The sequence below is a fragment of the Calonectris borealis genome, chromosome 1 (genome assembly GCF_964195595.1).
Source record: "Calonectris borealis chromosome 1, bCalBor7.hap1.2, whole genome shotgun sequence".
Classification (NCBI taxonomy): Eukaryota; Metazoa; Chordata; class Aves; order Procellariiformes; family Procellariidae; genus Calonectris; species Calonectris borealis.
The window spans coordinates 16,750,577-16,776,130 of record NC_134312.1 but is presented as its reverse complement, the minus strand read 5'-3'; the positions used below and the strand labels follow the sequence as shown (position 1 = coordinate 16,776,130).

The 25,554-nt window shown below is 39.6% G+C and overlaps 1 protein-coding gene across 3 annotated transcripts in view; it reads right to left on the bottom strand.

Moving 5' to 3' along the window:
• SLC2A13 (solute carrier family 2 member 13) overlaps positions 1 to 25,554 on the bottom strand; it is a 168,204-nt gene that overhangs the window by 46,907 nt on the left and 95,743 nt on the right. For all 3 annotated transcript variants that reach the window (XM_075145784.1, XM_075145793.1, XM_075145802.1), the window contains exon 5: positions 1,573 to 1,736. In XM_075145784.1, the coding sequence (XP_075001885.1) occupies positions 1,573 to 1,736 (164 nt within the window). The remainder of the gene's footprint in view (positions 1 to 1,572; positions 1,737 to 25,554) is intronic.

Here is a 25,554-nt window from a genome sequence, read left to right as displayed (position 1 = left end):
GATGTATGAGGTATCGGGGCCAAATATATAAACATATAAATACTCCATTCCAGAGTATTTAGGAGTCCAGAGTATAAAGGAGAGGCAGCACCCAAGAACCAGAAGTACCAGTGCAATGCGAGGAGAGATCTACTTCACAGAAAGACAAGAAAACAGACAAGTACCACAGGGGAAAAAAGGATATTGAGCATAGGGAATGGTACAGAACTGGGTCTTTCCCCTCTGAAAGACTTGGCGCTGGTTGGAGACATAGAAGAACTTATAGGGGAGATGTATTTTAATTGATCTGGAGGTAGACCGAGATAAAAGTAGCGATTTGAGATTTTTTTTCGGTTTTTTTTAAGACGTAAGGTGAGGAACATGCTTTTCCAATCTCCTCTGTCATGACTACATTTCTGAACTTGGATTCTCGACTCCAAACCAAAATGGTAACACTCCAAATACACATTTATTACAACTTGGAAATACTAAATTGCCTCCGAACTGCATGTTTTAATTTACAAATTTGGGTAACTGTGTATCAAACCAGATGTGACACTGTGCCATCACTGTTCTGCCTATATAAATGCATTCAAATACTGCGAGTGTAGATTAACTCCCATGCCTTGGGAACTGCAGATGGCCAGCGACTTGGCAGGTGGTCCGCACTCTGCTGTGTTGCATTAACTAGAAGTTTGGATCCCTGACAGCGACAACAGAACAAAATACGGAGACATTAAACCTTCCCAGCTAAACACTTGTGAACATTATTTCAAGAAGAGCAGGAACTGTTTCTCTCTTCCAAACCCTGTTCTTTGAAACACATGAACCTTTCAGACGTTCAGCCAGAGGCAGGTATTGGTCACAGATCACTTCAGCCAGAACGAGCACGTAACGCGGGAGCAAGCAGGGACTTACTGGGTAAATGGCAGGACGCGGCTGAGTGTAGGCAAGACTGCTCACTCTGCCTTTTCCTGCTTCCAAGAGATGGCTACATGATGCGTTACGGTGTTTGAATATTTGGAAAAAATGTACAAATCCAGAATTCTGTCTTTTAGTATCTCATACAGGAGATGAATTAAAATCACATTAGTGTAGGTAAGGTATTTACTGTACTGTATTTGAGATAACTACGCAAAGAACTGCATTAGTTTTTAAAAAGTGCTGAAATGGCTATGTGATATGCTTTCTCCAGTAGTTCTTGGTAAGATGTTCTGAATTCACATTAATGAGCCAGAAATTACATATCGCATATATACACATGAGATTTAAAAACTAGCCAGCTGTGAAGTTGCAAGCATTTGATTCCTTATACTGAAAAAAAGGCATAAAAAGCTAAATGAAACATTGTCAAACATGGCTTGAAGGAGGAACTGCACCTGAAAAAATAACACGCTAAACCCCATTTTTTAAATTAGCCTGTAGCTGTGGTACTATACTACTAGCCTTGAAAAGCTATACGATTTCAGGGAGAAGATGAGGTCAACACTGTTATTTTAAAGAGGACTACTGTGATGAAACTAGCACTTGAAAATTTATTTTCATTTGATTAATAACTATGAGGAATATACAATACACTAATTAAGCACTCACCTGTTAAGCTACCAAGTGTAAGTTTCCGGCGACCCATTCTTTCAACGAGCCAGACTCCCACGAGAGTAAAAATGAAGTTTATAAATGCTGTCAGTGCAGCCAGCCAGATTGCAAGCCTGTCATCTTCAACTCCTGACATCTGCAAAATGGTAGCACTGTAGTACCTGCGAGCGGAGGGAGAGACAAATACGAACACCGCTGATTTCAATTTGGCTCTGTTATGGTTTCTGATTTTAAATCAAAAAAGATCATAACAAATATCAAGTGTGACCTCCTGCATAATGCGGCCGCAGACTGACACCCAATTACCCTGGGAAATCAGGCATAACCAAGGCATAACTTGTGTTTGACTAAAGTTTTGACTGGAAGACATCACGAGATGAATTGCCATTCCCTTGGCTGTTTATATTTTCAATGGTCAATCATATTCTGCTAGAAATGGGTTTGCATTTTTAATTTAAATAAATATGGCTTTCAAATCCAGCTGTTGCTTTGTGCTCTATCTTTTTTCTGCCAAAACATGCAGGATTTTAGCACTCTGTGTACTGTCTAGGGAAAGACAGCTCAAAAATCAAGTATGTTTTCACTCCTGCTAAAGGTCATACACAACTAATCTAAGGCATCCAACACGTTGCAAGCGACACTTGCAACCTCCTGGTTTTAGGTTTTGCAGTTTTATTTCACTGCCACTGAAGCGCCTGAAACCTTCCCTATCGTATTACTTTTGTCTTAACCAGAATATGATTGCTTTGAAATGCCTTAGCACCACATTGCAGGGATGTGAATCTGCACCCAACAGGAGCGTTTTGACAGAAGTTTCCACTTCTCTCTAATCAACCGTTCCACATGAACAGTAACTCATAAATAAATCAACTCAGCAAAATGAAAAGGGAAAAAAAGGAAGTCTTCTACCATTTTTCACAGAGATCAAATGAACACAGATATTGTGCCTATGTTCTCAGGGAGAGCTAAATAAACCTTCAAGAAAACGCATCAGCACTTTTGTTCATGCTGCAGACGCACTTTTCATCTTGTTCTATTAATTTGTGCTGGCTGAAATACTGAATATTCAAGCCCTCAAATACTTAGCAGCCTATAGGCTTTCACACAGTAATAACCATAAAAAATGCAGCTTTTTTCTGGTCAAAATGCAGCTTGCTTTAAATGTCCCCTTGTTGTCTTAATGCCCAGATGTGTTATCCTCAGAAATTTTAGTGGTCCCCATTTTTCTATTCTAAGCATAAAACACTTTTTATTTCAAATCAATAATCCATGATGGACAATATGCTCAACTGACTACTTGCAAAAGTGCTTGAGCCATTTACGACACTACCAGCCATAAATGATTGCACCTATAGCAGGATGTTACTGCCTCGCCCGTTGGCTAAGACAAGGTATTTAGATCCTCCCAGCTCCCTCCCTCAACTCGTCTTCCCCACCAGTACAGCCACTTGAGGCCATGCCTACACAACCAACTCGCGGTGCAGCAGGAGAGGACCTCCACAGTGAAACTGTTGGTACTGAGGACCGAGTATCTACACACACATGGGTTTTGAGCCTGGCTCCACGGTCTGCCTGCCCATTAGCGACTGCAACACCTCATCCAGGCTCATTTCATCTGAAAGAGCTGCACGGTCTGAGATCCCGGCAAGGGTGCGCATCTTGGAGAGATGAAGATGCATGAAGGATAGACATAATCTGAATTAAAACGCTAATGTTAATACGTTCTCACCTCTTAAGGCTCTCTAAATAAAATTCCTAACTGCCTGTCAAAACTTACATCGTACTGCACTATTCTAGTCACCAAAATCATCCAAACAGTCTCTGATCTCCCAATACACCTCTCTTTTTCTTCTTAAGGGTAGGAAAATAACAATAAATGTCAAGTCTTGGCCCGCTGACACCTGCTATGAAACTCCTATTTACTTCCACCAGACAAAGCTTCAGGAAGCCACGTTTAACTCCAACACATCTAAATCTTCTCAAAATCCAGTTCTACTGGGAAGTCAGAAATTGCCAGTTATCAGCAGCAATGTATAGTGTACTGATTCTATATGCTTAAAAAAGCAAAGAATAAAGAATCATATAAAAGCACGTAGATGTCTGCTGCCTGATATATACAAACAGGCACCTTCTGCCCCCGACATTCCTTCTTGTTGCTTATTGCACTCACTGGTTATATATCCTCAACTAGAAGCTTACTGTTTATCCATAAATAAACAACATGTTTCATTTCTATGGAAAACAAACCAGGGAAATTTAGATTCTGCAAATCCAAATGCCAAGCTACCAAAGCCTGGGCGCTGGGCAATGATGTTCATGTTTATTATGGCACAGCAATCTAATTTCAAAAATTTAAAAGAACACTTGCATAGATTATGATAACTACTAAATATATTTGCTGATGCTTACCTATTTTAGTATGCCCATTTTTTATACCAACCTGTGCAGCCCTAACTGCCTATTAATGCAACAATATGACAGGTCTTTTTAATTTCTTCCTGAAAAGGGAAAAACTACGTGGCAGAAAAAGGTCAAGTTGTGATACTATACAAGCACAGTGAATACTGCAGCTCCTGCAGGAAATGCAGTTTCAGTGATAAAGTTGTGCAGTCCTAGCTTATTTTCTAAAATGTAAAGAAAATGACAAAAGCATATGTGTATCCTTGGAATTTTTAAGCAAGTACTGTATCTTAGAAAGCAAATAAATACAATTACAAAGCCACACAAAGTAACTGAGTTAGATACATACAGAAAGATGTTAATATTGATCATTTCTGGGGATGTCAAAATTATGAAGTTGTTCTATCAAGAGTTGCTGTACATTAAAAAAAAAAACCTGAAACATTTCCACATTCAAGAATCCTCAGACTAATCCTTTGACTATATACTGAAAATCCACAGTATTGGAGGAAATGAAGCACCCCCAAACACTTTCCTCCCTCTTCAGTATTAAGTGAGTATTTTTTTAAAGCAATGACATCCAACGTTTAAAGAAAAGAAGAATTTCCCCCCTTCAAGCAGGTCTTACAGACAATTCCAGATGCATCAGGGTTCCGAGGTTAGCTCACTCAACAGCAGAGAAGCAGCCCACCATGCCAGGCTTTGTAGCTCTCAATCAAAAAAAAAGCAGACGGTCAATAAACTGCCATCACAGCTTTGACTGCCCCCATCTTTCACAAGGGGCTGCTCCAGCCCATCTGTTATATCAAGTCTACTCCAACAAGGTTTCCGTCTAAGGATGTCAGTGTTTTTGGACAGAATCTGTAATTCTTATAAAATTAATGAATAAATCTAAGTAACTCAGAAGTGCCTTTCAACATCTTGAAAACATTTACATTTTTGCTTTTATGAAAACAAAAATAGAGTACTTTGGCATTGCTTTGCAAGGGTTTGTTAACATTTTCTAGCACAATACTTCGGAAATCACTGTCCAACTACTCAAACTACTCAGTCCGAGAAAATCAGTCCCTATAGATAACGAAACCCTGTATCTTTTTTTCTCAACTCAACTGAAATAACACAAAGTGAAACGGCAAGCCAAGAAACAAATTATTAAATATTGAAAATCCAAAATGGTGCCAATTTTGACAGATGTACAAGCTCTTTTCCTGCAACCGTGCACGAACAGAGATCCTCTCTTTCTGCTCTACCAGTTTATTATATGTTACAATTATTGGACTAAGACAGACAAAAGTATTCATAACAAAACATGCTCCACATTCACAAAATGGTGTTTTGTTTACACCTTCAACCTGTTTCTCTGCTCCTTCAGGAATTACTAAAGCTTATTCCCAACAAGTTTGAGGATTTCCAGCACGGGAACTGCATTAGCTGTGTCCAGGCTGGGCCAGGTGTGCAGCGTTACCTGGACAAGCTACTGAGGGTGCTGCAGCTTCCCCAGCCCCGTGCAGCAGGGCTATCTCACCGAGGGAAGCCCAGTCACGTCCTCCTCCTGCCTATAGCGCCGACTAGAGTGACCTGTGCTGCCAAGCATAAGACAAAGTGTAGTTATTTAAAAAAAAACCAGCAATATATTACAGCTTATATATACATGGAATATAGAGTCTTGTCTCCCAGCTGTCTTTTGAAGTGGTGAAAGGTTCAAGTGAGAAGCAGCAAGTCCGTGTTTTCAGGTACAGACACTTGCAGGCTGGCCATGGTGCCATCTATCAAGCCAGGCAGCTGCATTAGTATGAGACTATGCCATTTAGACAGACACCTCTTGTAAAAAAATCTGAGGGACTAATGCTAATTCAGATTTCACATTGATTCGAACAGAAGTGTCCCACTCAACTTACAAGTGTTCTAATTTGTTTCACGTTTCCCTTCTTTTGCAAACTATCCCACATCCCTGTAAATACAGTTATAACATTCTCTAAGATAGCTTGTTGTTTTGACACAGACTTTGAATATATACATTACGACAACAAAGAGGAAAACAGGTTAAGCCATCCTTCACATTTCACCTTTGGGTGATAAAAGATCACGGTGGTTTTACATCTTGCTAACCTGAACAGCAACAGCCCAACAACTGGCATAGCCACGTGTGGAATACAGAACCTCCGCAGCAATACAATGCTTGGCGGTGGCTGGCTTAGCTTGCTGCGTCCCACTTGCTGCAGGAGGAGGGCTTGGGGGAAGACCCCATGCTCTTACATACAGGTCCTGAATCATTCCACCTACTCCAAGGCCTGATGTGAATTTGCACATTATATACTTTTGCTAAGAACTGAAAATGAATTTGTATAATAGTATTACTCTTATTAACTGTTTTTAATCCTGCAAACGTACACACCTTCCTCTTTAGTCTTTTGTTTGCAGCTTGAACACAACAATCTTACCGTGTCTGGCATTTCTGAAGATTCAGAGGTGCTGAAGAAACAAGAAGCACAGGAAAGGAAACTCCCATTGGTATTACCACTGCTGGAAAGAGGCCAGGCACATGGAGTAACTGCAGTTTACTGAAAGATGGACTGTATAAGCTTGAGAACACCTTCTAGAGCAAAGCAGGCTTGTAGACAGAGCAAGCTTGCATCTGCCTGTCCCATCCATTTACACGTATGTTATGAAAGGGATTTAATCAAGAAAGTTTAAGCTGACACTTTCATCACTAAGGGCCTGCAGAATTACCATGGCTTCACCAATATGTTAAACTGGGGCAACTCATCTGTGTAGATGAACTCAAAGAAACAGCAGCAGAAAGCAAGAGTAGCATATGGGAAATTAGATGCCAAAGTACTGGAAATGAAAACAACATAGGAAGAAGTTGATATTATCTGGAAGGAGCCAGGTGTGGAGGCTCTCTGACAGGAGGGATGCTATAGCCCTGCTAAGCACCATATGAAGCCTGGGGAAGGGAAACAGGCACATTGGCAAGGTGCTGTAGAAGCAGGAAAGTAAAAATATCCCTTGGTTAGACTTGTTTGAAATAAGGATTGCGGAGCAATACAGCAGCATTGACGATATAATTGGAGTGTTGGATAATGTGGTTGAACTTCCCAGCCTCATGTTCTGCACACCATAGTGATAAGAGAGACGCGGCAGTTTCCACTCACAGAGGTTGCATTCAGAGCAAGCATGGACACAGTTTGGAGACCTGGGCAGTTATTGAAACTCTGCTGCTTCCCTGTCTATATCTCTAATCACGTCTGCCTAATCTCTTACCTTGCTTTTTAAACCCCCTGCTTGAGCAGGTGGATTGGGCCAGATGACCTCTAGAGGTCCCTTCCAACCTCAACCAGTCTGTGATTCTGTGAAACACAAATTTGATCGCCTCCTTTCTGAACGCCTATAATATAAATTAGTAATATTAATATCAACAGTAGCACTGATATTATGAAATATCTGAGCACAGATCTACTTTTCAACGGGAATTGCCTTTGTCAGGCAAAACTTTGTTGATGCTGAATCTGCATTAGCTATGGATAATGAAAATGGAAAGTCACCGCAAGGATAGATCTAACCTTATCTTTGACATCAGACATATAATAAAGTTGATGACAAAAGCTGTAAAAATCCATTTCATCACTGTGATTCGGTATCAGTCACAGGACTATCACATTAGTCAGGTTACAGCCTTTAGATTCCTCAAAAAATTAAAACCTTAAAACATCTACTGTTAAGTTGAAAAAGGGAGTATCAAACAATCGCAACCACCCTCTGAAAGCCCATGTAGTGACAGATGGGGCAAACCTGTCCAGCCAAACTAGTTCTGTCAGGTCTTGTATGATCCCCTCACAATCTCTGCTCTCCTCTGATCCAACTTGATTGTAAACATTTTAGTCATCTTTTCACTTACTTAACTTTTGAAAATTATGCAGATAGCCTCTTGCTTGAAATCACGACTTGATTGCTTTCCCCTTTAGCATGTATACCACCTTCCTTCAATCTGTATTTTGAAAACGTACCTCATGACCTGTACTTGTGCCCTACTGCAGACTGGCAGCACCCAAATCAACACGATTAGCTTGTCTCAAGGTTTTGCTCTGCACAGTATTGTTTCAGTGCCAGTCCCTCCTGCAGGACACTCCGCTGTTCTCTAAAATAGTAATAGTTGTTATGTTTCAAAAATATTAGTAAACCTGGTTTCACCTTATGCATTTAAAAATCACAGAGAATGTGAACAATGATACTTACACAAGAAAATATTGTATGTTTAAATATATATTTCTCCATGTGCACATACACATACATACACACACAAACTTCATGGCTAATACCATTCTGTTAAACACAATGCATCTCGTCTTGCTTCACGTGATGAATCACTTCAGCAGGGCAGCAGGGGACATTTTGTCACATCTGCTGTTGTTTTCCAAAAGATAAGATACTTAACAATAACTTTAACCAACTGTAAGATGTTGCTGTTTGTGCATGCCAGTGGCATTTCTCGTGGCACAGTCGAGACGTGCCTGTATGACAATGTACAAACAAAAAGTCTTTTATCATCTATTCACTGGACATCAATAAGACCCTTCCAGCTCATTAGCTCCAAAGGCAATCGGACCTTCAGCTATAAAACAGGACTACTGGATACATGTACCTTTATTTTCAGGTTAATAAGGCAAAATATCTAAGGACTAGATCCTGAAATCTTACTGAAGCAGACTCTGCTGCTTTACAGGACTCCAATTTAAGACCAACAGTTGAATATTCTTTCCCACACTTCCACTTTCAAAGTCCAGAAGAGTTCTCTGAGGAAAAGATGCTGTATCATCTCAAAGTCTATACCGGATTTTTCAAAAAGAGTGTCTGGGAGGCAACCCAGGGGAGTGCCACTGTATGCTTACCTACTGTAATTACACCTTCAGATTTCCCATTTAGCAGTAATGATGTATTGTGTTATAAATGCTTTTAGCATAGAGTGAAATGACAGAGTGAATGTCATTTTTTGCAATCAGTATATTTTGATAATAAAACCCCTCAGCATTTGGTCCTGTTTGACAGATAATTCTTTACACCCAGTATGTTCTCTGATTCACCACACATTATCCATGTGTAAGGCACATTGAAAGGTTTCTTAACATTCAATTATGTTAAGAAAACATTGAATTTTTTTTAGTGTCCAAAGAGACTAAATTCTATAGCTATTAAACGAAGTAAATGTACCAGTGTTTGACAAGGATTAAAAATACCTTTAAAGGCTTAAGATCGCCAAGATACACAAAGGAATTCAATTCCCTACTTTAACGGGAAACTGTCACACAGCTATTGGGCCATTTGAAAATACTGTTGCAGTATCTGCTGTGAGATTTGAGAAGAATTCCTTTTTTTTTTTTTTTTTTTGCTTATTCGCTCTGCACCAGATACATCTCTGCACACAGCCATTTACGTGGGTTCTTCACAGGTCTCACCTGAAACCATGGGGGAGGGAAATTGTCGTCTTCTTCATAACAGAAAAATGGTAAAATACAAGAAGAATTTAGAACTATTACTTAAAGGGAAAAAAAAAAAGCAGAAAAATAATACCAAACCCCCATGTCTGTAACAGGCAAAGTGCTCTGTAAATTCAACGACAGAACCCTATAGTTAAATCCATTGAAGAAGTAGGTTGAATTTAACTTGAGAGTTAAACTGAAGAGTAACAGACAGAGCTGGAAATTAAATGAAAGCACTGGGAGGAACAAAGTCTTGACCCTCCTCCTCTTCCCAAAAGAGAGATGCAGTTTCCAGCACCGAACAAATAGGCTGGACTCCATAACACCTATAAGCTTACCATTGCAACAAAAAGCAAAATAATGTCAACTTTTTCATCTTGGCTTCACTGTCTGCACTCAATATATAAGCGTCTAACTCTTCAACAGACCCACCACCATCATCCCTATTTTAGAAATGGAGACCACTGAGGTTTTTGGGAAGAGGAGGAAGACGAATGACTATTTGCAGTTATCCACCAGTACCTACCTGCAGCAGAATAATGACACTCCAGAGTTTCACTGCAGATAAATGTTCTCTGCAAATTAATAAGTATAAAAGCAGGGAAAGAAAATCCCCCAGCTGTTTCACAAAATATATCTCACTCAATTATTCATTTATGCTGACAACTTTAGTTTAATTTAAATTATGTTTAATATTCCAGAGTATTCTAATGCTGGAAAGCGCTAATGCCTGCCATAAACTGTCTGGGATCCCAAAAAACCAAGTTAGTCCTCATTAAAATCAATAGTCTTGCTAGATGTTCATAGCATTAAAAAAAAAAAAAAAAAAATCAAGCTAGCCCCTTTGTTTAAGCCAAGCCCAGTGCCAAACAAAGGGACTGTATACACTGTAGTCTCGCTATAAGAGCCAGGAGTTAGCAAGCTGGGAGTAATGGGATCTTGAAAGTAGTGGAAAAAAAATGAAACCGGCTTTCTTTTGAACCTATTTCATGGATGCTTTCTCAAGGAAGAGCAAGCTTCTGTGCTAAATATTTATTTATCTTTTGGGAAAAAATGTACTACTTCTAATTTTTGCTTATGAATAATAAAAAGATAACCACAATTTAACCCCAACTTTTTATCCATGGTTTAGTATCTGAATGGAATCATGCTAAATGTCCCAAATTTCCCTTCCAGGCAGGCAGAATGAAAATTACATGTTAATAAACGCACTATAAAGTTTTTAATAAAAAAGTAATTTCACTGTTCTTTAAAGGATCTGATCTTATAGTCATTTTTCACTTAAGAAAAAAAGGATTTTTCATGCACGGCAAGACAAAGTGTTACTCAGTTTGCACAGTGCTTCTTTTCAGATAATACATCTTCAAAATATTGCACCTCTAGTTCTTTTATTCACCCCAGCAGGGTTAGATTCCCCATATACGCTCTGTGGAGCTTTATCTAGGCCAGCTCTTAGTTAACCTGTTGGTGGAGCTTCCTGAGGAAACCATTTCACATTTTATTAGACAGCACTAAAATAACTGCCTAAAGGTACCATACTGTCACCTACCACTGGAGTATCTGAGCTTTGTTTACATTTTTCCTAATTATAAACATATGACAAATACATATGTATTTAGAATAATAATTTCAATATATACAAATAGGAACTACATAAAAATGTCCATTTAAAAATAGCCCTTTCCATGGCCGAGATACATGACTCAATCCTGAGAGCACTAGCCCCACTGTTCCCCTTACCAAAAATTCATTAATATACATACATGTATCTTCTTGTAGAAGGACATAAGCATTGCACAACTACTTGGGAGAATGCAGCTAGTTCAGAGTGATTAGATAGGACTAACAGCTCACAAATTATATCTCTAACATTTTCTGCCAATTCTTCGAAGACCATGGTACACCAGAGATGGTACTGCATGCACACAGCGAAGACAGGTAGTATGTACTTATAAGCTGTAGAATACACATTAAATAAATGAATCTTACAGCCACAAAGCTGCAAAGCCCTAATTTGGCCTTTGATGGTGTAATGAAATACGACACAATCTTTACAGATTTTTTACAGATGTGACCACATTACTGCCCATTTACTCTGCTACTGATTCCCGATTTCTGCACACTTAGCCCCGTGGTGGTCTGAGCCCCTTTTCCTCCATCCCAGCAGCTCTGTCAGGCTGCTGCTCTCTTACCATCCTACCATTTCACTTTTTGCACAGAGCAAATTCTTTCTGATATCTCCTCTTTTCTGAATGCTTCATCTTGCACTCCTGCTATTCACTTAACAACTTTTAAAAAATATAATGTAAAAATAAACAACACCCACACACACACTCCAACCAAAAAAAACCCCAACCCCCTCCTTCACTCTTACAATTCCTGTATTTTCAAGTAAGGGATATCTTATGAAAGCTCAGCAGCTAAGCACAGGAGACTACATTTCAAAACAAGAATACTTCCTTCCATGAAACCACATTTTATTCTTTTTTTAAATGAATAAGTTCACTTGCAGACAACATACCATTATGAATCTAAAAGTTTAGAGAGTTATAAATGTTCACACAAAACCAGAAACAAGATCTTTGTATACGTCCCAAATTTGTAACTATTTTACTAAAAACTCAGTCTTCCATATACAGAACATTATTTCCATACTGAAATCATATAAATGATCAAAATAATTTGTCTATGGCATATAAAAACTAGTTGATATTCCAGTGAAACTACGAGTATTAATTCATATGTGAAATCTTATTAATATTCTAGCTTTTTCAATTTTAATTAGAAGACGTTGCATTAATAATGTTTATCTTGCACAGCTTAGCATTTTTAGAGCTCAACCCATAAGAATGATTGTAATGAATTCTTGCTAAGAATCCACGAAATTGGTCTAAAATAATGAATACGTCATTGCAGTATCTTCTGATCACCAAGAAAAACTTAACAGAGACATAATAAAGCTCTCTGCGTATTTATTTTAAGATACTGATTGACCTTCTAATACAGATTTCCTAAGAACTTTTAAATCCGAGTCTTGCCTATTTTGTAGAAATCAATCATTAATTGCTGTACCAAGCCTCCTTTCTTAGGTCGCTGAACTACATGCTAGTGTCAATTTTAAAACCGAAGCAGCCCGAAACTGCTCTTCAGCTTCCTTCCTACTTGTCCTAATGCCACAATTATCAAAGCCAGGAGGTCAGAGACAATGCTGCTCTTAAGAATGGAGCCGCTAGACAGCTCAAAACCAACAGAAAGTCCTCTACTGTTGTAAAGGCTTTGGGTTTCTTTGGATCAGGTTTCAAATACTTGAACACAACAACCCTGTCCTTCCAGAAGAACAAGTGTCAGGACGGACAATGGGCTGCACTTGTGGAAAGGCAAGAGGATGCACAAGGGAAAAAACTAATTTAACAAGAAGTTAATTTAACCAGACTGTCAAGGGATTCCAGCAATGAAAAGAAAGGCAAACAGAAAAAGATATAACCAATAGCAGAATATATTGCTGGGGACATAGGGTTCGACAAAGGACAGCAAAAATGAGCAAGTCAACAGTTAACAACCCAGTGAGGAAAATCTCATCTGCAAGGTAAGTGAGGTTGACAAAGGCCCTGACACGTGGTGCAGGATGGCATCAAAGGCAGCGCCCAAGCACACAGCAACGCAGCCAGTGCTGTGCCACGGAAGGCTCTAGCATTGCTATATCGTTAGGGAGGAGGTTTTAAAGCCACTGCAATGACCCTAACACATACACGCAATGATGTTGGAATAAATGGTGGAAGCCTATTTTAAGAACATTGCAGTTCCTCTCATTCTGAATTAGTCTATTACAGCACCACACACACACACACACACAAAATCTATTGGCACCAATCCCACAGTCATTCAGGGAAAACTCCATGATGAGCAGTGAGGAACAACAGCATGCATATGTGCATATGAGTATATGAGTACACCATAGCTGCAGTCACGAATGGGCACAATGCCCTTACTAGTAACAATTTTAAACATATGTCCTATGTAAGAAAAAAAAAAAATAGTTCTGGGAAATAACTGGCACAAAAGTCTTCCCTGGGCTCAAATGCACCCATATTATCAACAGTCATTTCAGGACTGTTTAAAAAACAAACCGAAACGAGTAATTCTGGAGTGACACCATCTGAGCTCATTATGCGTGGTGGCAGATGAGATCCTTTTTTGGAGTACTGGTTTTGGCAAAAATATCCTAAGTTGACAACCTCAACTGACCACTCTAAATGTGCATTCAGGAATTTATATTTTTAGATGTTTCTGGCACCAAATACCAAGAAATGGCAACTGTTCAGTGTCTTTCAAATTCATGCCACTCACTTGTGGTGCTTTAATTGAGATTTCTAAATCCAATCTCAGGTTTTAATATTCATACAATCAAATATTACCCTTGCAATATATTTCAGACATACACTGCACATAGATCTTGGCAGACTTGTACTTTCTCCTTCCTTAAAAAACAAAATTAATTGCACAACAAACTTAAATGCGTGCAGTGAGAATATTAATTTGGCTGCGTCTGCTTCTATTACACAGAGTCTTTTCTGTTGTCTTTCATCCCATCTGTTCCAGCCAAGAAAGGAAAAAATCACAGCAGACCCAAAAAATTCCTTAGACTGATACCACTAATGTACACAGATTTTTTTCCTTTCATGTTCAGATGGGTAAAACCATAGAAGTAACGTTAACATAGCATATAAATGACAGTCAGAAAACCAAAGGATTTCCTTTCTGATGTTTGAATGATTAATCTACCTGAATGCAGCATCTAGCTGCTGCTTTTGAAATTTCCTCTTCACTTTCAACAGTAAAAATTGCCTGAACCGCCTAGTTCTTTGCCTCTCACTTACTACAAAGTAATCTGCAAGCATCCCAAGTATGTATTTCTTCTTTTCTCCCAATAAATAAACAAAGCATCAGTCTCAAGTTCTGATGCTCTACCCTGAGATTCTCAAGTTAGACCTCGTCCTAGCCACGTTGTTTCGCTGCATGTCCTGAATATGCTTTGTGGAGATGCTCTGCTTAGAGCAAAGGCAAGAACTGGATTCTAACCCCCAGTCCAAAAAGTTTAATACAAAAAAGTAACACCATCAGCCTGGAAAGACCCAGAACAAACTTTTAGTACCAAATCTAGAGAATCATTTGCACAAGCTGAGCTCCTTTCAACAACTGTGCCTCACCTGGGTGCCTGAATCATAGAATCATTAAGGTTGGAAAAGACCTCTAAGATCATCGAGTCCAACCATCAACTCAACACCACCAAGCCCTACTGCACCTTAAAGCGATCCTTCTAACTTCTTCTGAGAAAGACCTACCCTAGAAGAAGATTCACTCTAAAAGAAGATTCATGGCTGAAAATGCACGAGGAGGCAGGTATCACCCCGCTCTAGAGGGAGCTATATCTCCCCTTGCCACCTCCTACAGCATGGCTTGCTGGTCCTCTGGTCAAGCCACTGACCTTTGTGAATCCCCTTCACAGACACCTCAGTCCACTCATGTTCTATGTGAAGATCTCCGGAATTTTACCTAAGGAAATTGAATTTACTGATTTCTCCATGGATTTGGCTCTCAGTTTGTACTTTCGTAATTGTTATGTGGGTGCAACTATGTTTCGCCACTGCTGTGAAGTTTGCCAGTTTCTGCACCAGTTGCCATTCATAAATGCTAAGTAGAATTACCATTACTCTTTGGATGCAATGAGAAAGTTAAAGCAGAGTCTTGGTTTCAGCTGGGATACACTTAATTTTCTTCCTAATAGCTGGTATAGTACTTCCATTTGGAGGGGCGTCCAGTACACCTGGAACCGACTGCCCCAGGGGTGGAAACACAGCCTACCATTTGCCATGGACTGATCCACACCGCACTGGAACAGGGTGAGGCTCCAGAACACCTGCAGTACATTGATGACATCATCGTGTGGGGCAGCACAGCAGAAGGGTTTTTTGAGAAAGGGGAGAGAATAGTCCAAATCCTTCTGAAGGCCGGCTTTGCCATAAAACGAAGTAAGGTCAAGGGACCTGCACAGGAGATCCAGTTCTTAGGAATAAAATGGCAAGATGGACGTCGTCAGATCCCAACGGATGTGATTAACAAAATAACAGCCATGTCCCCACCAACTAGCAAAAAGGAAACACAAGCTTTCTTAGGCGTTGTGGGGTTTTGGAGAATGCATATTCCAGATTACAGCCTGATTGTAAGCCCTCTCTATCAAGTGACCAGGAAGAAGAACAATTTAAAATGGGGCCCTGAGCAACAACAAGCCTTTGAACAAATTAAACAGGAGATAGTTCATGCAGTAGCCCTTGGGCCAGTCCGGGCAGGACAAGATGTAAAGAATGTGCTCTACACCGCAGCCGGGGAGAATGGTCCTACCTGGAGCCTCTGGCAGAAAGCACCAGGGGAGACTCGAGGTCAACCCTTAGGGTTCTGGAGTCGGGGATACAGAGGATCGGAGGCCCGCTACACTCCAACTGAGAAGGAGATATTGGCAGCATATGAAGGGGTTCGAGCTGCTTCGGAAGTGGTTGGCACTGAAGCACAGCTCCTCCTGGCACCCCGACTGCCGGTGCTGGGCTGGATGTTCAAAGGGAGGGTCCCCTCTACACATCATGCAACCGATGCTACGTGGAGTAAGTGGGTCGCACTGATCACACAACGGGCCCGAATACGAAACCCCAGTCGCCCAGGAATCTTGGAAGTGATCACGAACTGGCCAGAAGGCAAAGATTTCAGAATATCCCCAGAGGAGGAGGTGACGCGTGCTGAAGAGGCCCCACTGTATAACAAGCTACCAGAAAATGAGAAGCAACATGCCCTCTTCACTGATGGGTCCTGTCGCCTTGTGGGAAAACATCGGAGATGGAAGACTGCTGTATGGAGTCCTATATGACAAGTCGCAGAAACTGCTGAAGGAGAAGGTGAATCGAGTCAGTTTGCAGAGGTGAAAGCCATCCAGCTGGCCTTGGACATTGCTGAAGGAGAAAAATGGCCAGTACTTTATCTCTATACTGACTCATGGATGGTGGCAAATGCCCTGTGGGGGTGGCTGCAGCAGTGGAAGCAGAACAACTGGCAGCGCAGAGGTAAACCCATCTGGGCTGCCGCGTTGTGCAAGATATTGCTGCCCGAGTAGAGAACCTGCCTGTAAAAGTACGTCACGTAGATGCTCACATGCCCAAGAGTCGAGCCACTGAAGAACACCGAAATAACCAGCAGGTGGACCAGGCTGCTAAGATTGAAGTGGCCCAGGTGGATCTGGACTGGCAACATAAGGGTGAATTATTTATAGCTCGGTGGGCCCACGACACCTCAGGCCATCAAGGGAGAGATGCAACATATAGATGGGCTCGTGATGGAGGGGTGGACCTGACCGTGGACGCTATTGCACAGGTTATCCATGAACGTGAAACATGAGCTGCAATCAAGCAAGCCAAGTGAGTAAAGCCTCTTTGGTATGGAGGACGATGGCTGAAATATAAATATGGGGAGGCCTGGCAGATTGATTATATCACACTCCCACAAACCCGCCACGGCAAGTGCCATGTGCTCACCATGGTGGAAGTAAGCACTGGATGGCTGGAAATGTATTCTGTGCCCCATGCCACAGCCAGGAACACTATCCTGGGCCTTGAAAAGCAAGTCCTATGGCAACATGGCACCCCAGAAAGAATTGAGTCAGACAACGGGACTCATTTCCAAAACACCCTCATAGACACCTGGGCCAAAGAGCATGGCATTGAGTGGGTCTATCACATCCCCTACCATGCACCAGCCTCTGGGAAAATCAAACGATACAATGGACTGTTAAAGACTACACTGAGAGCAACAATTGTTGCTCAAAACTTCTGCGTACTGTAGATGGAGATAAAGTCCCTGTCGTGCACATAAGAAATATGCTGGGGAAGACAGTCTGGGTTACTCCTGCTTCGGGCAAAGGAAAACCCATCCGTGGGATTGCTTTTGCTCAAGGACCTGGGTGCACTTGGTGGGTAATGCGGAAAGATAGGCAAGTCCGGTGTGTACCTCAAGGGGATTTGATTTTGGGCAAAAATAGCCAATGAACTGAATTGTGTGATGTTAATTCCTATATAATAAATACTCTGTCATCACTACTATGGTCACTATATGCCATATCAATGGTATTACAGTAAGAATTACCCAAATTAATGAAGAAGGAATTTTGATGAAACCGAGCAAAGTGCAGCAATGATAGAACCAGACAAGCACAGCGGTGATGGAACCAGAACTGGCCTCAGCATGCAACAATCCAACACCACACACCATCCCTCCTGCCCTGAAGGACTGTTATGACAGATGGAGCCCAAAGTCATGGACTAAATGAACTCAATGGACATTTTAGAGGGATGGCCCATAGACTACGGGAATCATGTCTGTGTGTACATATCAAAATACAGGAAAGGTGGGGGTGATTAATTAGGATGTATTGGAAAGTGTGGGACCTCGGCATGGTGTATATGGTATAGAATAAGGGGTGGATATTGTCCTGGTTTCGGCTGGGATAGAGTTAATTTTCTTCCTAGTAGCTAGTATAGTGCTGTGTTTTGGATTTAGGATGAGAATAATAACACTGCTGTTTGATAACACACGTTTTAGTTGTTGCTAAGCAGTGCTTACACTAAGTCAAGGACTTTTCAACTTCTCATACCGCCCTGTCAGCGAGGAGGCTGGAGGTGCACAAGAAGCTGGGAGGGGACACAACCAGGACAGCTGATCCAAACTGGCCAAAGGGATATTCCATACCATATGACATCATGCTGAACAAAAAAACTGGGGGCAGTTGGCCAGGGGAGCACAGATGCTGCTCGGGAACTGACCGGGCATCGGTCAGCGGGTGGTGAGCAATTGCGTTGTGCATCACTAGTTTTGTATATTCTTTTATCATTATTATTATTTTCCCTTCCTTTTCTGTCCTATTAAGTTGTCTTTATCTCAACCCACGAGTTTTACCTTTTTTCCGATTCTCTTCCCTATCCCACTGGGGGGGGAGCGAGCGAACGGCTGTGTGGTGTTTAGTTGCCTGCTGCGTTAAATCACGACAAGCAGCTACAAAACAGACCTCTAGCAGGGGACTCCAATACGTTTCTAATGTACTGTGAAAAATAAAACTGTACTTAGAAAAGCACTGAATGGCTATTTTGGGAATGTATGTTTCAACATAGCCTGCACAATGAAAGCAAAGCAACGTGTTGTGAATGTGCTACCTATTTAAAAGGACACATCGCTCTTTTCTTCAATATGAAATGTAGCAATTAAGCACCACAACAAAATTATTAGAGCTATATAAAGCACTGTGAAGACTAATGTAATAAAGGGTTAAAGGCTAATGTAATAAAGAGTTAGATTCTCTACAGTGCAGAATAGTGGCCTTTTAATCTATGAACCATATGCTAGGCAATAGATTTGTTCGATAATCGTAGAGTGTGTTATACACTGTATACTTATACTCAGCAGGGAAATTTTGTTCTGAATTTATATAGAGAACTTTTAAAATGTTCTTATATATGACTTAACCATGTAGGAGAGAACCTACTGTTTATACCATGTATACAGTTCAGTATTAAGCGTGCATGCCACCATTTACTGCTTACTGCTATATGTTATGTATAATATTTACATATACTTTGAATTTAAAATTCAGTGAAGCTGCTAGAAAATACATGTAAAACAAAGTTTAAGATAAAATTGCATAAAAATTCCTAACACAAAGTCAATAAATAACTGAAAAGATTCTATGCTAGATATTTTTAAGAGTCCCTTTTGAAAATACATTTAATTTCTCTCCGAAATAATCGCTGTTACTTGTGATCACCTAGTAGGGGATAGATACAGAATGGTCTTTGCGTTTAACTGCTTCAAACAAATACTTTCCATATCAGCTGTCTATTTTCCTGTGTTGCCTCTGGGTAAAGATCACTTTCATGTTTATCATTTCTTTGTTGCAACTAACTAAGCTGCCAGGTTTTAAATCCCTGGCAGCTTATACTATTCAGACCAATTATTCTACATGCAAGGACAGCTTGACTACATACAATTTATGTTCTCTGTCCTTCAGAGTTCATCATATGAACTCAAGGCCAAGATCAAAAATCTAAACTTTAATCTTAGTTCTAAGACTTTGTAACCTTGGAGATGTAATTTCATTCCTTCGTATTTGCTCCTCCTCTGCAAAAGCTTTTTAAGTATCTTTTCCACACTTCTCATGAGAAAATTCGTATGTGGATAATACTTGAAAACAACTGGAAAAGAGAAAGGAAACAAAGGTAGGTGTTCTCCTAATGCTCACTAGAAGTACGCCATGGAGGTCCGCATTACAGCTTAGGAATATGCTGAACAGCACCAGTGATCTCGAAAAGCAGGAGATGAAGAGTGAGGTTGTTTTTCAGGGCAATGAAAATGAAATCTGGATCTTCCTCTTAAATTGTTAAGAAGCTAAAATTGTCTTCGCTACCTTTCAGACTCCAATACGAGAGTACTGTCAAGATCATCTTCCACTCCATATGAGGAGCCTCTTCTGCAAAGAATGACTGCAGGGACTGGCTCTGTTTTGAAGATAACATGCAAAAATCCTCAACAAAACTCATGCTCAAGTGATGAGTACTTAAAAAATGCTTCAAAAGGGTACACTAGTAACATCAGCACTAAGCCCTGCACTTGGCAAACACTAATCACAAAAGCAAAGTGAAGAAAAACTAAGGTATTCTTTTTAAATTAAAGAAATTGAGAGAATATATGAGGAAGAATAATTACATTTCTTTAATTGTGTATTAATTCCACAGTTTAATGAAAAATTAATGTACTCATAATCTCAATACAGAATCTATTTTATATCCGTCAACATACCATCTTACTGGAAATCAATTACCAAACAGTAACACCTTGGGTTACACTATCAGCCAGTTACAGAACAAGGGGTCTCAGTGGGAGTTAAGCTGCTATAAGAAAGATTTATTACATGTACCTTAGCATGACGACAGGGCCCTAGGATTTCCTATGTTACTTCTGCTGCACCATATCAGGTGTACATTTACAACAGTAACAGCGCTGAAAATAAAAACTTTAAAATGCTGGTAGCCTGCTGCATATTATTGTAGGAAGTTATCTATCCTCTTTGAGCTCTAACAACATTTTAAAATGTGAAAGGTCTGATTTCTGATAGTACCAAACCAGGTGACAGTCCTGAACAGGACCATGGTGAAAGGAATAAAGCATATGAGAAGAGGCTGAGGGAGGTGGGTTTGTGTAGACTGGAAAAGACTACAGGTATTTTCCATAACCTAAGCAGGGCTACTAATGGAGTCAGTTTCAGTCACAATCGTCAGAAGCTGCAAGAATTGAAATTCCAACTGAAAATAAGGGAAAAAAGTTCTTTGCATGAGAGTGGTTAAGCATTAAAACAGGTTGCCCACGGAGGCTGAATCCATCCTTAGAGATTTTAAAATCTCAACTGGGTCTGCCTGGAACAGCAAGTTGGACCAAATGATCTCTAGATGTTCCTCCTAACTTACATTACTCACTATAAGTTAACTCAATAGCTAAAGGCTGCTCAGTCATTTTCACAATCAGACATTTAAGACATGTGAAGACCATTTCTAACTTTCTTGAGATTCATCTAAAAGAAAGGATGAGAATGAAACTCCTAAATCAATCCTGTGCACAAGGCACATCATAAAATCAGTTAAGCTCCACCTTACGTTATGCTCCATAACCATCCTCTTCCAGCAGTTAGGAACTGTTTTCTGATTTCGAGCCTGTATTTGCCACCAGTGGCAATGAATCCCAACTTTGTTTCAATATTATTAGCAAAAGGAAACCTTTTGCACTAAGGTATATAACAAGAATACTAAATAAGGCAAGATTAATTAGTCTTTCCAGTACAGTACCTTTTCTCACAACCTTCTGTCACATCATCTTTGCTTAGACCTTTACACATCTTACGGTTCTTGAGCAATGCCAGCTATTCTTGAACTAAAGCTGAACTAAAAATTTTTCATGTGAAAAAAAATCAAAACTTTCCAGATAAATGAAATTGTCAACATTTTCTTTTTCTAGCAAAACCACTTATTTGTTCAAAGAATAATATCTGGTTGGTCTACAGCTTGATTTTTCTTTGTTAAATCAATGCATTGTATCCTATTTATCCCATTTTACTTTATCCAATTATTCTTCATACTTTTTAATTTTAATTTTTCATTTGCTTGCACTCCTTCTGTATTCAGCTACTATTCTATCGTAATTTTTAACTGTAATCTCTTGAAACAAGAGCTGTCCTTCTGCTCTATATTTCTACACCACTTAGCACAGCACTGTCCTTCTCCACATTATAAGCCTTTAAAATGCAACAGTAATATAAATACGTTTTATTAGGCTTGAGGCTGGCTACCACAAAATTGCCTGGTTTTTGCACCATTTAATGAAACAATTCTATGTTTTCCTGTATTCATATGCCAATAGTAAAGCTTGCTGCTAATGGATATAATGCTCTCTCTTTCTGAAACTTGCTACGATTCAGCTATTACTGGGTTGGGGAAGGGAAAAAAAAAAGTACCCTTTGAAGTCTTCTAGTAAATGACACACCAGTTATTGCTAATTTTTTTCTTCTTCTTTTTTAAACAATACCAGCTATGTAAAATACAACACAATGTATGCAGAAAGCCAGAAAAGTCAAACATTCAAATTCATAGAATCAGAGAAGAAGAAAAAAGTCCTATCGCTACAGTGTGAACAATGAAGAATGAAGATGGCTATGCCATCACCTTATTCATACAAATAATTGTGTTCTATACAGAAATTGATTTTATACACATTCTTCAACACTCAACTGCACTCAGTGGGTAAAAACAAATGGCAACCTACACAAGGTTTGTTTAGAACAATCTTTAGGGGGTTATGTTAATAATGTAGTAAATATCAAACAGCATAATATCGCCTGAGTTCTCTTATGCAGGCAAAGGTAATTCACCTCCAGTACTTTTAGAAGAGTAATTACTCTACCTGTTTGAGTATAATTTAAGAAAATAAACAGCAAAAACATATTACCAAAAATACATAGAATAACTTCTGGTCTTTTCTATTTCTTTTTTTTATCATTATGATGATGATGATGATGATGATCTGTGCACTGCTTGTAGGCTGTAATGTCTAAACAAACTCCTTTTGGTTTATATTCACACTTCATCCAGTAAGTTCTACTGAACCAATTATCTGGTGAATACTTATCATTTCTTATTAGAACAGATTACATGGCAATCAGAATGAAAGTTTTATTAAGATAAAATAATAGAACTATATAAAAACTCAAGTGAGAATATGGATGAAATTCTGTTACCAGTTGCCTTGTTAAGGTCTCTAGAGAAAGCCAGTCTTCTTGACAACCTTAATTTAAATCCCACAACTGGGATTTGGCTTGCAAATGTCACATTGAACAAAAATTTACTTTACGTTTGAGAATTTTCATGACAGGTATCTAGAGAACTTAGGGGCGTATAAGAATTTGAACTGAAATATTTTAATGAAGTAGCAATTACAGGGCAACAGGCATCAGCTTTCAGACAAGGTCAACTCTCCCCAAAGGTCCTTTTAGAAATAGCAACCTTGAATAAAAACTGCATCTTGACCTGACAGCCCAGCTGATGGAAGATGACTGCCTTCATGGCGTGCAAGACAGATGATTTACTGTTTCACAAAATATTCTGCATCAGACAATTGAGGACTGTGACTATGTATCCTCATTGCACCAGCTTTGTTGGTCTGCCAAGAAGGACTCTAGAAATAGCAGTGGAATAAAAGTCCTTTTCTTCTCAAAGTGGCCAAGATAAATTAATCCCAGAGGGGCAGGAACAGTGAACCCAAGAGGAGAAAACCCATCACATAAATGAAATTTCTATGAGTTTCATTGGCACAAAGGAAAGGTCTTCTTGACTGAGGACAATCAAATCAGCAGTCCTCAGAGCAGGTTTTCATTTACAAGAGGAGAACCAAAGGAAATGGAAGATGCAGATGTACAAAAATACGAAGCAGCAGCAGTTCACTGAGCAGACACACCTGACATATGGGGTAAGGGAAGAGTAAAAATCTCCTCAGGCAAAGCTGTTCATGAACAGGGTTTTCCCCTTTCTGAGGGAAAAATCCCAACTGGGCGTAATCCACATATATGCTAGGAGAGCATTTCCACATTTTGCACTGATTGTCCCAGCCATATTCCTCAGATATGGCCTAAAATGTTTGAAGCAATCTGCTTCTTGTGAAACTCTGTACTATATTTATTAGATGCAAGTGCTACTATGGACTAGGATCGAGTAGTTTAGCTTCTCACTCATCTACTCTTTTTTTTTTCCTCTCTCTCTTTTTTAAGGTCAGACAGAGCTAAATTTGTCAGCAGGTGACTCTGTGAATGACTAGTAGCATGATGCTGCCTTTGTCCTGTTCATTCCTACTCAGAGCAAAGCATCTCTGCACGTAGGAAATCTGGGTCTTCTTGTTATCTCTGCATTCCCAATCATTCAGTCTAAATGCTGTTGTTCTGTCATAAGCCACCTTTTGTGATTTGGAATGTTTCACAAAATTTTAAAAAGTACAATCAGATAGATGGTAACAGATCAGTCACACACAGGGTCAGCCAAACAGTGACTGGCTGACAATAAAAAAGCTAAAAAGTTAGCAAAACGTAGGCTGTAACACAATCCCTCAAAAATTCGATGGTCTATTACTATCTGATATAAAGAAATGTTTAGTAAGATACAACTTCTGTTCTTATTTGTTCTGAATATTTCCCATGCCAGTATAACAGAAGTTAACAGATACACCAGCATGCTAAAACTCCACCATTCATCTGAACTCTTGCTTGTGCTTCTGCCTGGCTTTCCCTACTGACTGCTGCCTTTGTCTTCACTCTTCTTGGCTTTTTATTTGGCCTTATTTCCACCCCACAATCTATTTAACACATCAAGAAAAACATCCAGGATAAACCAAAGTAAGCTATGTCTAAGAGAGACACAGATTGATTTTCTTAAACCAAAGCTTGTTTGAGGATCCTTGCCAAGAGAAGAACAATACATGTAAATACAGTAGCAAGACCCCTCTATACATAGGCAGTTTCACTGTCCCTCATAACAGTGCTTCTAATAACATCACATACCTGCAACAATGTATTTTATTTCCATATTTGAATTACGTTTTAATGTACAGAGATGTTAACACACTTGTTGAAATAAAACTTCTGCAATGGTGATCTCTTAAAGCCAAGTTGCTATTTTATTTTCTAGTTCTACAATACACATACTAAATGTGCATTTTTTTTTGCCTAAAATTTTACCTTTTCCTCTCAGTCTGACCTCCAGCCTCAACCTTGGACTCTCCACACTTCTCTACATCATGCAAAACTTGGTCTTGTTATTGTCATCTCACTGTGACTTGCAGAAGACTGACTCACTGATCTGCACATCGTTTTAACATTGAGAAGAGAAGATTGAGGGCACTTTTGCAATTGCTGGCATAATTAGCACTGTCTGGCAAACAACTACGATTACCAAGGTGTTATACCAAGTGCGTAGTATTTAACATAAGACAGCATACTAGACAGATCGGTAAATCGTTATCATACCTGAATTGTCAAATTCTCAAATCTAATACTAGATGGTTATGTATGTTCTTCATTTAAATATTTCACTGTAAAATAAAGCATGCTGCAATACAAAATACAAATAATCTCGGGTTACAAAGTTAAGTTAACTTCTGATAACTATTGCACCCTCAAAGACCGTCGAACACAGACATTGCAACTGCCAGACTGTACTTGCACTGGCAAAAAAAGGGTGACATCTAACCATTTTCTCACAAAGAATTTAAAATCTCAGCTTCATTTATTAAAAAGGTTGTCATATATCATCAGTAAAGCTCCTTTCTCTCATCGCAATAAATAGAAAGGACTATCTACGTGGGTTTTTTTTTTTTTTGCTTTAGATGGAAAGACTACTTTTGTTAGAGAAATGAGATACTTATGGCCAGTGCAGAAGCTGTTGTCTGTGACATTTGGCAGTGCAAGATTACGACCTTCCTT